This window comes from Crocodylus porosus, unplaced genomic scaffold, assembly GCF_001723895.1.
Source record: "Crocodylus porosus isolate Cpor-Errol unplaced genomic scaffold, CroPor_comp1, whole genome shotgun sequence".
Taxonomy (NCBI): domain Eukaryota; kingdom Metazoa; phylum Chordata; order Crocodylia; family Crocodylidae; genus Crocodylus; species Crocodylus porosus.
Window position 1 is genome coordinate 26,728,425 of NW_017728916.1, and position 14,458 is coordinate 26,742,882.

General features: G+C 45.1%; 1 protein-coding gene across 1 annotated transcript in view; it reads right to left on the reverse strand.

Moving 5' to 3' along the window:
- Positions 1 to 14,458, reverse strand: part of DNAH9 (dynein axonemal heavy chain 9) — a 388,028-nt gene that overhangs the window by 72,968 nt on the left and 300,602 nt on the right. The window contains exon 47 of the mRNA XM_019536510.1: positions 4,021 to 4,248. Within this exon, the coding sequence (XP_019392055.1) occupies positions 4,021 to 4,248 (228 nt within the window). The remainder of the gene's footprint in view (positions 1 to 4,020; positions 4,249 to 14,458) is intronic.

Below are 14,458 nucleotides of genomic sequence, written 5' to 3' on the forward strand. Positions count from 1 at the left end.
GGTTCCCCCCCCAGCTCACCCCAACCATGGGACTCCTTCTTGCACCCCTGGCCCTCATGGCTCAGCTGTGACCATCTCCCCCAACTTACTTGTGGCTGCTGGCACTATCCCAGAGGATCAGGGAGAGAAGGGGAACCCACCTGCCCAATCACTTCTGCTGCCACAGCTGTTCTCTGGACTGAACCAAGCCCAGAGAGTGGCAGTGGTGTTGGGTTTCCCTTCCCTAGCTGCTCCCTCAGGTCAACATTGACAGGCATGGGAGGGCAGGTGGGAGTGAGCGGGGATCTGGGGTGCTAGGTGTGTGGGGGACGATAGGCCCAATCTGAGGGATGGGTTGAGGGAAGTCGTTCTATTCAGGTTGATGGGGATTGTGGTGGGGACCAGCAGTCTTTATCCAAGCCAACTGGGGAGAGGTGATAGTGGGGGAAGGCTGCCCAACCTGGGGGAGGCAGGACATGGGCAGCAGGGCCGATCCAGACTGGTGCAGGAGGCAGGTGGGGTGTTACACTAACATGTAACCTAGACTGGCCACATACTAGTGTAACACAAGCTGGATAACACAGATCACAGGTAAACCTAGACTGGAGTGCTGTAACTTTAAGATGCCTAAAGGGTGCTTAAAACCAGTTTAATGTGTTAATGTATGGACAGGCCTGGGGTTAAGAGGTTGTTGAGCTGCCTAAAATTTACGTGTAACGAAGCCCTAACTGATAGTCCTGTCTTCCCCCTGAGAATATTGCTAAAACTTCCTCTATTGCTTCCCCTTAATAAGGCCCTCTGGTTATTTACTTAGAGATTTTCAGTTCTCTGGAATTAACTTCATCAGGTCACTCTGACTTGAATGCATTCAAGCTTATCCAAAGGTCTCAGACAATTTCTTCTGTTATCTCTACCTTCAGCTTGTCCCCTTCCTTATCCAGACAATCCTTATTAGCTGTCTGGTTGCATTTTACTTTTGGTGAAGAGTCAAAACTCCTGTTGACCATTTTTGCATCTTCTGTTAAGAAATCACCCCAGTTATTTATCAGTGGACCCATAGGTTGCTTGATCTTTTTCTTTGGGCTAACATATTTAATAAACCATTTCTTGTCCTTGATTTCCTTCTCCACATGCAGCTTATTTTTACTTTTGCCTTCCTAATTTTGTTCTTATTTCCTAGTCTGCTTCCATGGTGTCCTTCCCATGTTTCCATTGCTTGTGTGATTTCTTTTTTGCCTTTGAGGCATGCTAGAAGCTCCTTGCACAGGCTTTTGCCGTTCTTCTTATGCTTTCACTATGTTGGAGTAGCTTCTTGTTGGGCTTCCAGTACTGTGACCTTTAGAAGTTGCTAGCCCGCTTGGGGGCTTTTAACCTTCAGTCTGTTCTCCCATGGCACCCTACCTATCTCCTTGGTTGATGGAAATCTGACCTTTTGAAATCTAGTGTCTTAGTTCTTCTTACCTCATGTTTTCCCTTCCTCAGAATCATGAGTTCTGTCTTACCATGGTTACTTCCTCCCAAGCCTCCCCTCACTTTAGGGTATTTCTCCCCTTAAGTTAGGAACTCGATAAACATTTTACTGTAATTTGTCGCATACCATGCTCCCTCCTCTCTCCCCTCCTCCTTATCCCACAACCCCAAATAAGACAAGCACCTTGTTTTTGGAAGGCAGAATAAAGAAATAAAACATTTTTTCCTTGAAAACAGAAAGTAATCTTTGCTTTGAACTGGTACTGTAATTAAGTTACATTAAGTAAGCTTCTCTGTTAATCCCCTAGCTGGAGGATGTACTACCTCTCTTCCCCCCGCCCCCCAAATTAAGAAGCAGGGCCAGCCAGTTCAGCTCCTGCAAGATTGATCCCTCAGCTGATGCCACCAGCTGAGTAAAACTGTCCCACCAAGAATGTGGATGAAATAGGCGTTGAGCTTATTCCTCCCTTTGATGTCATAAGGACTTCTAAACAATAAAAACTGAAAAAAAATGCAGATCATAGTCTCATTTAGCTTCTCTGTTTAATTTTATATTTTTATTTAGCTACAGATTTAGAACCATATTCTTCAGATGCCAAAATAAGGTTCTTTTGTGACTTTCAGTCACAAGCTAAATTTAAATGTCCATTCCATACATTGAGCAAGAATCCAGTACAAAGGAAGTAAAATAAAATGTAAAGGTGCTACTCCCCAAAACTGCAAAGATTCTATAATAAGAGATATTTTAGAATACTCTAGCAATTTATAAAATGTTAATTACTAGCTGATTGAAATGAGCAGAGCAGGATGGAATACATTACTTTAGGTGAAGGCTTTAAGGCAGTTTTTGTTAAATTCAAGATGATGAATAACACTAGATAAAAATGGAATGATCTTCTGTGATTATTAGCATTAATCATTATCTGTTGCCTCACCACTGTGCCTGCTCAGAGATTTTGGTACTTACAATGGAGTTTCTTTTAAAAAAGAGCATCGATCAGGATGCAAATGCATTCGACCAGGAGGGAGGGACATCTTCCTCTTCCCTCCTGAAAAAGAATGGTTTCCATGGTACATAGGCTGTACTCCAGCTGGGCCTCACTGGCTGTATAAAGAGATATGTTGGAAGACAGAACCCATCATGCTATGCAGATGCTTTATTCTTGGTGAACAGAACCATATAGATAAAGGAGAACATTGACGTCAAGCACATTGCAACTGGCACTCTGGCATGCACAGAAACAGACAAATAAACCAATGTGGTTTCAGGAGTTTTTGTCACACCTACTTCAACCATCTGAACTCTAGCTATGAAAGCTCTGCATCTGTAAAGATAACTTCCTGCCAATTTCTGAGTTGGAATCAAGGCAGCCATTATGTACCAGCTACACTATCCAATTATAATTGAGAAAGATAATACGGATATTAGGGAAATGAAATGTAGCTAGCCAAACAGGAACCTTGCTAAGGTAGGATAAAGCTCCTTGTCCCTAGGACAGGTGCCATGGGATTTTTCATATACTTAAGCATCAAGACCTTGACTTAACCTCTCATCCAGAAGCTCTGGCAATTACACTGCTGTCCCTATTACTCTGAAATAGCTTAATTACAGTACCAGTTCAAAGCGAAGATTACTTTCTATAGAATCATTAACAACCAGCTAATGTAGCTCACAGAGTAGCATCTTCCCTAGCTCCCTCTGTGCACCTAAATGACAGTTTTCTAGCCACATTCCTGTGCCCTCACTACTGTATTGTAGATGTGTGTACATGCATGTAAAGATTTAGTATGTGCCACTGACACCCCCAATAGTAGGCTCCACCCTACGCTTGCCCCTCCCGTGAATTCCCAACTCCTTTAAGAACCCATAGGCCAAGTGACATAGCTGCATGGGCTGAATCCAGCCTGCAAGCCATATGTTTGATATACCTGAGTTGGAGTATGGCCCTTGACAGGGAACAATGGGCTTGGGCATCTTACTCCAGGTAATGGTAGGGGATAACGATGCAAATAATGCCTATTTTCCACATCTGGGGTTGGGTAGGCCAAGATGCTTCTAATCCTAAGGCAGAGTTGGTGCCTGAATCTGACTGTACAATGACACAAAAATGGATTCAGAACATTTTAAAAATGTTTCAATACTATCTGAACAAAAGTAAGATTCCTAAAAATTGTCACTTAAACCAAAAAGTCTGATGTAAAAAACCTACAAAAAGTATGGGTACAGAACAACGGTCATGGGATCCAGAAGTTTACTGTAGAAATAGAAGAACCAAAGCAGCTTTAGGTCACCTGACCCTTGATAGCTTCATTTGTGAATACCTGGTGCTATGAAATGGGTTTTGTGCAGTCTCAGTGGACACAGTTCTTGTACCGGATCCATAAAGCTTTGGCACTGAGAGGCTTGTATTCCACAAGTGGTGTTTTCTGTGGGTTCCTGATAATAGAATGTGCAACTATTCCATACACACATACAACTGCTTATACTGTAGTTCCTGATTTGGTAGCCTGTCTGGTTACTATAGCAGCCACATGAGGGAGGCCAGAACTTCATATGAGATGTTGACATACCTGGTTGAAGTTATCAAGGGCCTTGTGAAGGTTGGCATGCATCCCTGTCGGGGGTTCATTAGTGATTTTGATGGAATTCTCCAGGATTCCTTGGGGAATAATGTGGCTGTCAGCTGAAGGTGCAGGTTCGGCACTAATGAAAACACGAAATTCCTGGTGGCTGCCTTCACTGTGCTGCTCAAGTTTTTTCTCGAGAGAACTCAGCCACTTGGCCACCAGATGGATATTCTAGCAGGAAAAAAATGGACAACACTTTTACATCATTTACATCCACAGTGAACAGCCATCAACTATATTGCACAGATGATTTAAAGCCCATGCTTCAGGATGTATAAGTTTATACCTTTTCTAATAGTTCTCAAGAGTGTAATTCACATGCACAGACATGTACTGCATATAAGGGATGAAGATCTAAAATTCAAGATAATCATGACCAATAACTAGCAATTAGGAAAACAGTTCTGAGTCTGTGTTTTCTTAGGGATAATAACTTGATGTTTCGTACAATGCTGTATGGCTGTTGGAGTAACAAGTTTCCTCAGTGATCTGAAATGAACATGCTTAATTGTTTTCAGTATCACCCTTAATATCAGTGGGCATGTCTACATGTGCACATAATGTGAAATAATAAACTCTGGAGTAGTTTGAGCCAGAGTAAACTACTCCTGGGTACAGAATCTACATGGGTACCTGGGGCACAATTTGAGACAGTGCAGAGCAGGCCCAGGATGGCAGGGGACACAGAAGGCCAGGAGGAGAGTCCAGCCACTGTTTGCTGGTGCCACAGTTTAAAGAGATAGAAGTCACTGGCTTGTGGAACCTCATATACCACGTGAGGCAGAGAGAAAAATAAGACACGACAGGTTAGGTCATGAGTCTGTCTTTTCAAACTTAAAGCAAGGATCCTTTCACTTTCTCCAGCTAAGGGTGATGTTACACATTACACATATCTAAACTTATATACGGGTATGCTCTTGGTTATAGTGGTATAAATCTGGTGCACCTCTACCAGAAGCAGATCCAGGATTTAACAAAGGGGTGTGCAGAAGCACCAATGAGCACCACAGGGGTAGTGGCACCCCTACACTCCCAGCCTCCTCCCACACTTCCCCCAATCCAGGTGGACAGACCACATCATGGGAGCAGTCCAGGACTTAAGTCTCAAAGAAAGTAAGAATGCCCCTCTCCTTCCCCCCTCCTGGGCAGGACACATCCCCTGCCCTTCCATGCCTACTGCTGCTGCTATCCCAGGGGCATGGGAGCTCCTGTTCTGCTCCAACTGGGCTGTGTGGGGGCTGAGCTCAGTCCAAAACAACAGCTGCCACTGCCACTGCCACTGTCCCAGCCAGAGTCTAGACCCTGCACAGCCCAGCTGCAGTGGCATAGGAGCTCCCATTACCCCTAGGGACTGGGGGACAGCAGCAGTAACAGGTGAGGAAGGGGGAATTGGGAGTGGATGTTCTTCTGATCCCTGGGAAAGGGTGTTGGGAGGGGATTCTTACCTTCTTTTCAGAGGGCCAAGAGACACTCCAGCCCCACCATGGGCTGTGTAAAACTCCTACACTACAGCCTGTGTTACTAGATCATCTGCATTTAACACAGTAAGCAGGGCCAGCTCATCCTCAGCCCCTTCCTTTTGATTGGTTCTGGGGCTGCTTTTAAGGAACTCCTCCATCATCTGAGCTTTGCTGCACAACTTCCTGATCTCAGTCCTTGCAAAGCTCCTGTCCTAGTAACTCCTCTAGCTCTCTGACTCCCTGATACCTGGTTAAATCTCTGATTCAGTGTTTGGACTTCAGAGGACCTCAGCTTGCTTTCTGACCTCTGATCCTTAGTTAGCTCTCTGGTTTGGTTTCAGACTCTGAGCTCCAGCCCTCACTTCTTGTTTGGAACTTGGGCTGCCCTCAGTTGCTTCCAACCTGCAGTTCATCCCTGCAACCCTGGCAGTCCTCACTCCTGGATATACCCACTAGGCCTGATGCTCTTGGGAACCCTGATAGGTGGTAGGAAGCATCTCTGCTGAGTTCCACATTTGGCCAGGGACAACAGTGGCAGTGAGTAGGTTCCTCCTTACAGGGCACATCTACACATGCATTTACTCCAGCCTAGATTTACTGTACAGTAAACTACTCCACAGTGGGTGCATCTACATGTGCCCCAAGGCACTGTTGTTACTGCACTGTCATTTAGTAATTCCTTCTGGAAGTACTAATTAATGGCACAGCCATAGCCTATACTACACTATGCTACATTGCCATAGCAACACACCATATCAAAGGAACACATTGTTACACCAATGTACCTGCAGCATCATGGTTTGTGCCTGCCGATGCTATGTCACCGTAGCGCATTGCTAAAGCAACGTAGCATCTTGTGTAGATGCTCCCAGCAAGGGTTTTTGGGTAGGTGTCTACACATGCAGGACTAGGAAGATTTACTACCAGGTCCCTGCAGCCCTGAAATGGGTCCCTACCACCACTGGGGGAAATCCAGGATCCCCCTGGGTGCTAGCTTGGGGGCTCACAGGGAGCACTGGCCCAGGATACAGCTGTCTCCTGGCCCCAGGGGGTTGTCTGCTGCTGGGGAAGGGGCAGTGTACCCCTGCCCTGGTAGTAGGGAGCTCCTGGCCCTGGCTCCCTGATCACAGACATCAAGCTTGGAAAGAGCTATAGGAAAGTGGCAGGTCCCAGACCCCTGCCCTGATCCATCAGTGGGGCAGCCAGGAGCTAGCTCGCTGCCAGCTGCCCCACCAGCAGATGGGGGCAGGGGACTGGGACCTAACCAACCCCTGCAGCTGTTTCCAAGCCCTGTGCCTTGATCACCCAAATGGGGCAAGGGACTGGCACTTGTCCCTGACTGGGACAGTTCCCGGCCAGCCCCTGGCTGCACAGGGAAGTCTTCATGTGCAGCCCGGAGCTGGATGGGAGCTACCTGAAACAGGACAGTCCCCAGCCACCTCCAGGCTTCACACGCTTCCCCATATAGCCTGGGGATGGGTGGAAACTGTCCTAGCCAGGGGCAGGTCCCAGCCAGCTCCAGGTTTGATGGGGAACTGTCCCCATGTAGGAGCTCCCAGCCTCTGCTCCGTGATCACAGATGCAATCATGGAGTCAGGGCTAGGGAGTTTGTTCCCAGCCCCTGTTCTGCAATGGCAGGGGGTCCCCACCTGGGCATGCAGGGTTGGGGCTGGGGAGCTTGTTCCTTGCTCAGCAACATGAGTGCAAAGCTGGGTGGGAGAAACAGGCTGGGGAGCTTATTCCCGTCCTCCCCCAGCTCCATGCTCCCAGAGCTGGGTGGGGAACAAGCTTCCCAGCTCTCACCAGCAAGGAGTTCTGAGCACTGGCTCCATGACCACAGGGATGCTGGCTCTGTGACCACAGGGATGCAACATTTTAACACAGTCTTTTTGTGTATCTTTTTGTACTGAGCCCACTTTACCAGTCTGTAGGAACAAAAGCCGCACTGAGAATGTACAGAATGTCAAAACTCAGTATACTTTGGAAACAGAACTGGAGTACAAAATACTTGCTGCCTTCCAAGTAAGAATTCAGTCTCAGTTCTAAAGCCATTCAACCCAAACCCCCAAGCAGCCTGGGTTTAAAAAGTTCAATGCCTTTGTCTGCAACACAATGGACTTTGTAGTGGCACTTTCCTGGCTAATATATGTATCTTGAAAGTTTATGCAGCAGCTGTTTTTCACTGAGTCAAGGTCCAAAATAACAAACGATTTTCACTGAATTCAGGCTATCAACAGATTCTAATAATATTAGTCCAGTAATAACACAGGAATTAAGAAACCAATGCACAATCGTAAAGATCTAATATTTTATGGAAATGTTGCACTAGAAGAAGAAAAACAATATATTTTGCCTTAAATTTCAAAATAAAATGGTTTGAACCCTTATAAATGTAAGGGTTTTGATATATAAACCATGAAGTTTAAAATCATTAAAAAATAAAGTTGAACAATTTTTTTATTTAGTTTGTGTTAATGTCACTAATTAAAATCAATACTTCCTATCCTTTTCAGTATTGATATATGGAACTTTCTGATCTGATGGATAATTGAGTTTTAGTGTAGGGGAAAGAGACTCCAGAAATTCTATTGCTAATTTTTCTTTCTTGTTATAATTATTAAACGTTACATTAAAGGAGGCAAACAAAGATTGCAAGCAGTAGAACATTTGTTAACATTAAGGAGTCATAGCCTTGGGCAGAAGAACACTCCCACAAAAGAAATAAGTAAATAAGTATTTTTCATAAAGTATGGCACCTATGGCACCTTTTCATAGAAAAAGAGGTTTGCAAAGGCGATTTATAACTCTCAAGGGAAATTTGGAAACTGTTCCAAAGCATGAGCCTTTCCCAGCAGCCAGGAGAAAACATATTCAGTTATACTTCTCATAGTGTATGTTGCACTAGTTTTCAATCTTTTTCACTTCTATAAGTCATAGAACCATCTGAGGGTATTTCGTAGCTTTACAATATGTATTTTTCTCCACCATATTTTGAACTCATGAAAGATTCTTTGAATAAGTCAGGACTGAGGTGGAAGTTTATTTCTCTATGCACATCTAAGTGACAGTTTTTAGCTGTGTAAATGCCAAATTCACATTTATACACAGATAGCAACTCTGTTACCCCTGTTGTATGTGCATATTGACAGAACAAGTACATTAGGATATGCACTGTTCAGGCATATATCCTGGTATGTATGTGCACCTTTTGTGGCGGTGTACTAACATCTAAAACAGGGGTGAGCAAAATATGGCCCCAAATCCCAATGCATGGGGATGAGCCCCACGTGCTCCTGCCCCCATCCTTGGCCAGCACACACAGCTTTCCAGTGGTGCTGCTTCCAGTGCAGCTGCAGCTGCCCAGGTACTGCTTGGCTCCTCATACCTCCAGCAGCTCCTCCCCCTCCTGCTACACTCCAGGTATAGTGGGGAAGTGGGGGGAGGAGGGGCAGAAACTGCAGCCAGGTGGCTCCTACCCCAGTGTGTGGGGCTCCAGCTCCAGCCACAAACTGCTTTCCACTCACTGTGCCCACCAGGCACAATAAGCAGTGCCTGTGGACTGCCAGCCAAGTGGGTGGAAGGCAACCCCACCAGAAAGCGGAGTTAGGGCCAGGGCTGAGGCTGGGCCTGGCTAGTGCAGGTAGCCAGGTTATCCTGGGTGGAAGCAGGTGAGGCTCAGCCCCATGCAGAGTGCCACAGGGGTAGCCATGCGCCAGATTGTAGGGGGAACTGCACCAGCACCTGCAACTGCATCACCTGGTAGAGCTCTACTGCTTGCACCCACTGGCTCTCCTACTCCCTCTCCCCCATCCCTGGTCAGCTTCCAGGACCTAGTCCATGCACACCACACTGCATCCCCCATGCACCCACCCCACACCCATCCCCTACACACACACCTACCCCCCACCAGGCCTCTCATATACAGCTCTCCCTATACTCACACACAATATACAAGACATTATTTTGAGATATTATGCAATCACCTCTTTATACGTTACTAAAAAACCCACATAAATAAGGACAAAAATATTTAGGAGATATCTCAAATATATTGAGATAAAATTAAATTATGTTATAGTCATGTTTGATTTTTAATATATGACTTGTTTTTTATCTTTAACTTGTTAAAATGATATCTTCTGAAAAATTTTATGGGTGCGGCCCTTAACAGCTCACCAAAACTCATTAAGTGGCCCTCCAGCTGAAATAATTGCCCATCTCTAATCTAAGGCCTGGAATGCCTGGACCTTTGCTCCCAATGAGACAAAAATGTCTGTACTGCATTGTTTTCCATCCATTTCATCCAATGAGTAGTTAATGTAAGAAACAGTTGCAAAAAGAGAACGAGAGAGGTGCCTGTCCTGTGATATAGTAGTTTGAGCACTATGCTAGGAAGTCAAGAGAAATGTAGCTTCAAGCTTCCTCAGGGTAAAAAGGGTGGGGGGGAGGCAAAACAAAAAAAAAGGATTATTTGTGGCATTGCAGGCACTATGTTACAAAAAAGTCTGTTGTAAGAAGGAGACTTGTTCCTAGAAAAGACTATCCAGATTTGCAAGGCAGCAGAAACCTTTAAGGCACAGGCTGATCTGGGCAAATGTATATCTAATTTGGCAGCAAATACAATGTCATTGAGGATACTCTGAGAATGAAAATAAATATTGCTGGAATGATGGACAGGAGGAATGATGGGCTGCCTTGAAACAAGAGTTGATGCAAGAGCCTATCTCAAATTTTGTACTCCTGGAAAACCTATAAAAATTTTAGTGTATGTCTCATAGTTGAGGGTTGGTATAGTGATTTTGCAAAAGTATGATCATGATTATTGGCAATCAGTGGCCTATGCATCCAGATGGATGACAGAGTCGGAAACCGGATAAGTACAGGTTGAGAAGGAGTTACTAGGATTATTGTTTGCCTGTGGGAGATTAACCAATATATCTATGGTCAGACTCTGTATGTGGAAACTGTTTAGCAAGCCATTAAATAATTGTACTTTGAGGATTCAAAGAATGATGCTCAAGCCGCGAATGTATGATTTAGCTATAAATTAGGTAAATTTAGCTATAAATTAGGTAAATTAAGCTTTAGTGTAAATGCACTCCCTAGAGCTATATATGTGCCTGTGGAACCAGTAAATACCTTTAAGACAGAGGTGCAAGTTTATGTAGATTTAATTATCTAGTCAAAGATAGGAAACTGCAGCAAATAAAACCAGAAAGAGTGAAAGATAATTCCTTGGGACTCCTGAAAGAAATGGTAGTTAGAGAGGCTAGAAGACAACAGTGACTGCAGTAGAGCTTTTAACAGTTTATTACTATAGGCATGAATTTTCAATAACAGAAGGGATAATTTTTAAAGGCTAGGGATAATTTTTAAGGGGTAATCGTTGGGATCAATGAGCACTCCCAGAGAGCTCTCAAGACCTAAAAGAAAAGGTAGACGTGGGCTATTCTCAACCAACTGTTTCTACATTAAATTGAAAAAAGAACCAGATCATCAGTAAGCGACCTCCTCAGTAGGCCTACGTGAAGCTTCAGTCCCTGATTCGATTTGGCAGCGATTCAGGCCAATTCGGTGGCCAAATCTCCGAATCTGAATCAAATCAGAGAACCCTTTAATCTCTCTGAACCGAATCAGAACCCTCCAAATCAATTCGGAGATATTCGGAGTGATTCAGAAAGATTCAGTGATTCGGACATAGAGACAGCGTTAAATGTTTTTTCTACATACCTCTAGGTAGCAGACGGCTCATGAATACAGCGGTGCTAGGGTGGATGGAGTGTCAGTTGATGCATGCCAGCGTGTTGTTTGCCCTGCTGACCGCTGCCTTGCACTGATGGCTCATATTCATATGATGGTTGATCATTATCCCTATGTCCCTTTCAGCCATGGTGCAAGTCAAGCTGTCACCACCAAGCCTATATGTATGTTGAGGATTGTTTGCCAAAGATGGAGTACCTTACACCTAGAAGTGTTAAACTTTGTCTGGTTCTGGTCTGCCCAACTCTTGTGTCTGTCCAGGTCTGACTGTATCTGCAACCTATCATCTGGCATGATCACACTGCCCCATAACTTGGTGTCATCCGCAAATCTACCCAGCGAGCTTTTCACTCACCCCTCCAATCATTGATAAATATGTTCAAAAGCACTGGTCCAAGCACAGACCCCTGAGGGACACCACTGGCCACTTTGCGCCAGGATGACACAGATCCGTTCATGAGAACTCTCTGGGTCCTACCATGTAGCCAGTTCAGAATGACATGCTAGTAACCTCTCCTCTGCAGATAGATGCTAATTGATTTTTTTGTAGTTATTGTTAAGTGGGAAGATATGTAGTGATCGAAGTTATAATTTAGGGATGCATCCTAATTTAGAAGACTTGGGAATTGGGACATGGTTCCTCAGGGAATTAAAGACAAATGGTTTGCAGAGGTTAGCCTACTGCTCTACAATTAACATTTGTAGTTTAGTTCTTCTCATTCATGTATGCCTGTGTTTATTGAACCCAATTATCACTACACTTATAGTCCTCGGTGGCCCTCTATACCTCAAGCTGAAGCCCGTGATTCTTCAGATTCACTGTGGATGGTACCAGAGCTAGCCAAATTAGAGTTAGCTCAAACATGTGTACATATGCTGTGATCTTACCTGCAACATAGACAGCCCATCCTTTTCTTAGCTAGTTTCTGACCCATAACAGTACTTTAACCCTTATTTCAAGAACTTTGAACTTTTTCTTAATAGCCCCTCCAAGTAGAATTCTTCAAAGGTGTATTTAAAGTCTAAATGAATTATGAAAACTATTTTCTCTTTTATCAACTATATCAACTAGTAGACTGATACGGTCAAAGGACTGAGAAAGCTGATTTAAGATATGGTAGTTCTGGGGGCATCTAACAAACTTCACCACCTACTAATACCTTTGCAAAGCCTGATTTCATATATACATGCTAGAAGGATTTCTATGGGAAGACAACTGGAGAGGATAATAAAGGATCCATTTTAAAGCCAGATGAGCTCCACAGGATCCACACCCAATCTACATAGCACAAGGCACTGCAATTCAGCTATCAATTCCTGCAACACAAGAAATGTTCAGACTTCATTTCCATAGATAATGTTATATCATCTATTCTTCTCCTTCTGATTCCTCCTCCTCTTCCTACTACTGCTACTAACAAGTGGGACTGAAGCCTTCCTGTGCTATGTCTTATAGATATATATGAGAGGTGGTTCTAACTCTGAAGACAGGACAGGCAAGACAAGTGGAAGAAACTGACAGAACACACATGCTCCCTGTTGGGAGCAAATCTGCTCTCAACAGGAGCAGCTGGGTACAGGGCTGCTCTTACCTTGCTATGACCCCCTGCAGCAGCCAGGGGGAGCACCAGTCTTTTCCAGGGTGCTAGCGCAGGGGCTGTCAGGGAGCACAGGGCCAGTCCTTATGTGTATGGGGCCAAGTGAGCTCTGCCAGCTGCAGCAGCAGCTGTCTCCTTGCCCCATACACATTGGGAAGGTTCCTGATGTGCATGGGGCAGGGAGACAGCTGCCATTGCAGAACTCTCCCAGCCCTGGGCACATGGAGACAAGACCCTTGCCAGCAGGGCTTCCCCAAGCAGCTGGGGGCAGGATGGGAGCCGTTCCCCTTCTGACTGGTAACATATTTGCTCTCAATTGGCACCTATACATGCAAGTTTACTACCTGTATTTCCAGGTAATAGCTAACTGTGCAGTGGACTAATTTACTACACACTAAATGATGTGCATGTGTAGATTAGTCTGCTGTGCAGTAAAGCCTCTTGTGTAGAAACCCCCCACAATATCTTTCTTCTTAGGAAGTAAGCTTGGGGAAACCTGCCTTTCTGAACCGTATCAAATATTTAGTTGTGAGATACTCTAAAAATGTTTCTTTAATTTTGAGCTCATTTTTGTGAGAGCTTTATACAGCCTGCAGCATGCCTTCAAAAACTGCAAATTCTTCAACCTCTAAGAGAGAAATGAAAGAAAAACGGGTGTCTGACACAGAAACTTAATCAGAAGAGCAACAATACAGGTATCCACTTCAAGGTAATTGTAATTGTGTAATCTCACTCTTAGTGCACCTTTAGTGTCCATTTAGACACTTTGTGGATGGCTGTAACAGCCAAAGGAGATGCTGATGGAGGAATATCAATTCTTAAAACCCTTAGAAGGAGCTTGATACCTCTGATTCACTTGGTTTGGGGTAGAAGAGATGAATAATGGCATTGCTCATTAACCCTTTGCAGTTCCCAAAATTATTTTGGCAGACCTGGAAATGGACCGGAAGTACTTCCAGTCCGCTTCCATGTTCACTGCTGAGCACATGGAGGGCCCCCCACACTCCTGTGGGATGCTCCATGCGCCCCAGCATCGCAGGGATCACGAGCCATACCTGCTGTGTCAAGGTACATAGAAAAAAATTTAAAGCTGTGTCTGTGACCAAATTGCTGATTCGCCGAATCAGCATCAAATCTTCAGACTCAGATTTGACTGAATCAAATCAAGGACAATGATCTGAATCAACAAACTGAATCACTGTCTTTGATCCAGGCTCTGATTCCAGAATCCAACAGTGGGGGCAGGAGCAGGCTCAGTGTGGTGGGGAAAGGAGCTATCTTCATTCGCCAACCCTGTACCTTGGAGCCGACAGTGCTGCAGGGTGGAGTGGGCCTGGACCCCAAGTGGCAGAGGGGGAGTGGCCGCAGCCCTGGCGTGGGTAGGTAGCAGGCCTGGGGAGGGTGGAGTGGGCCTGAACATGCTCTTGCCCTCCCACTTTTGCCATGGCAGGGAATGGGGGAGTGGTCCTTGATCCCAAGCAGAAGGTGGAGAGTGGGCCCGGGCCCGGCATTGGGGGGGCGGGGGAGGGGGGAGGGTGGAGTGGGCCTGAACATGCTCTTGCC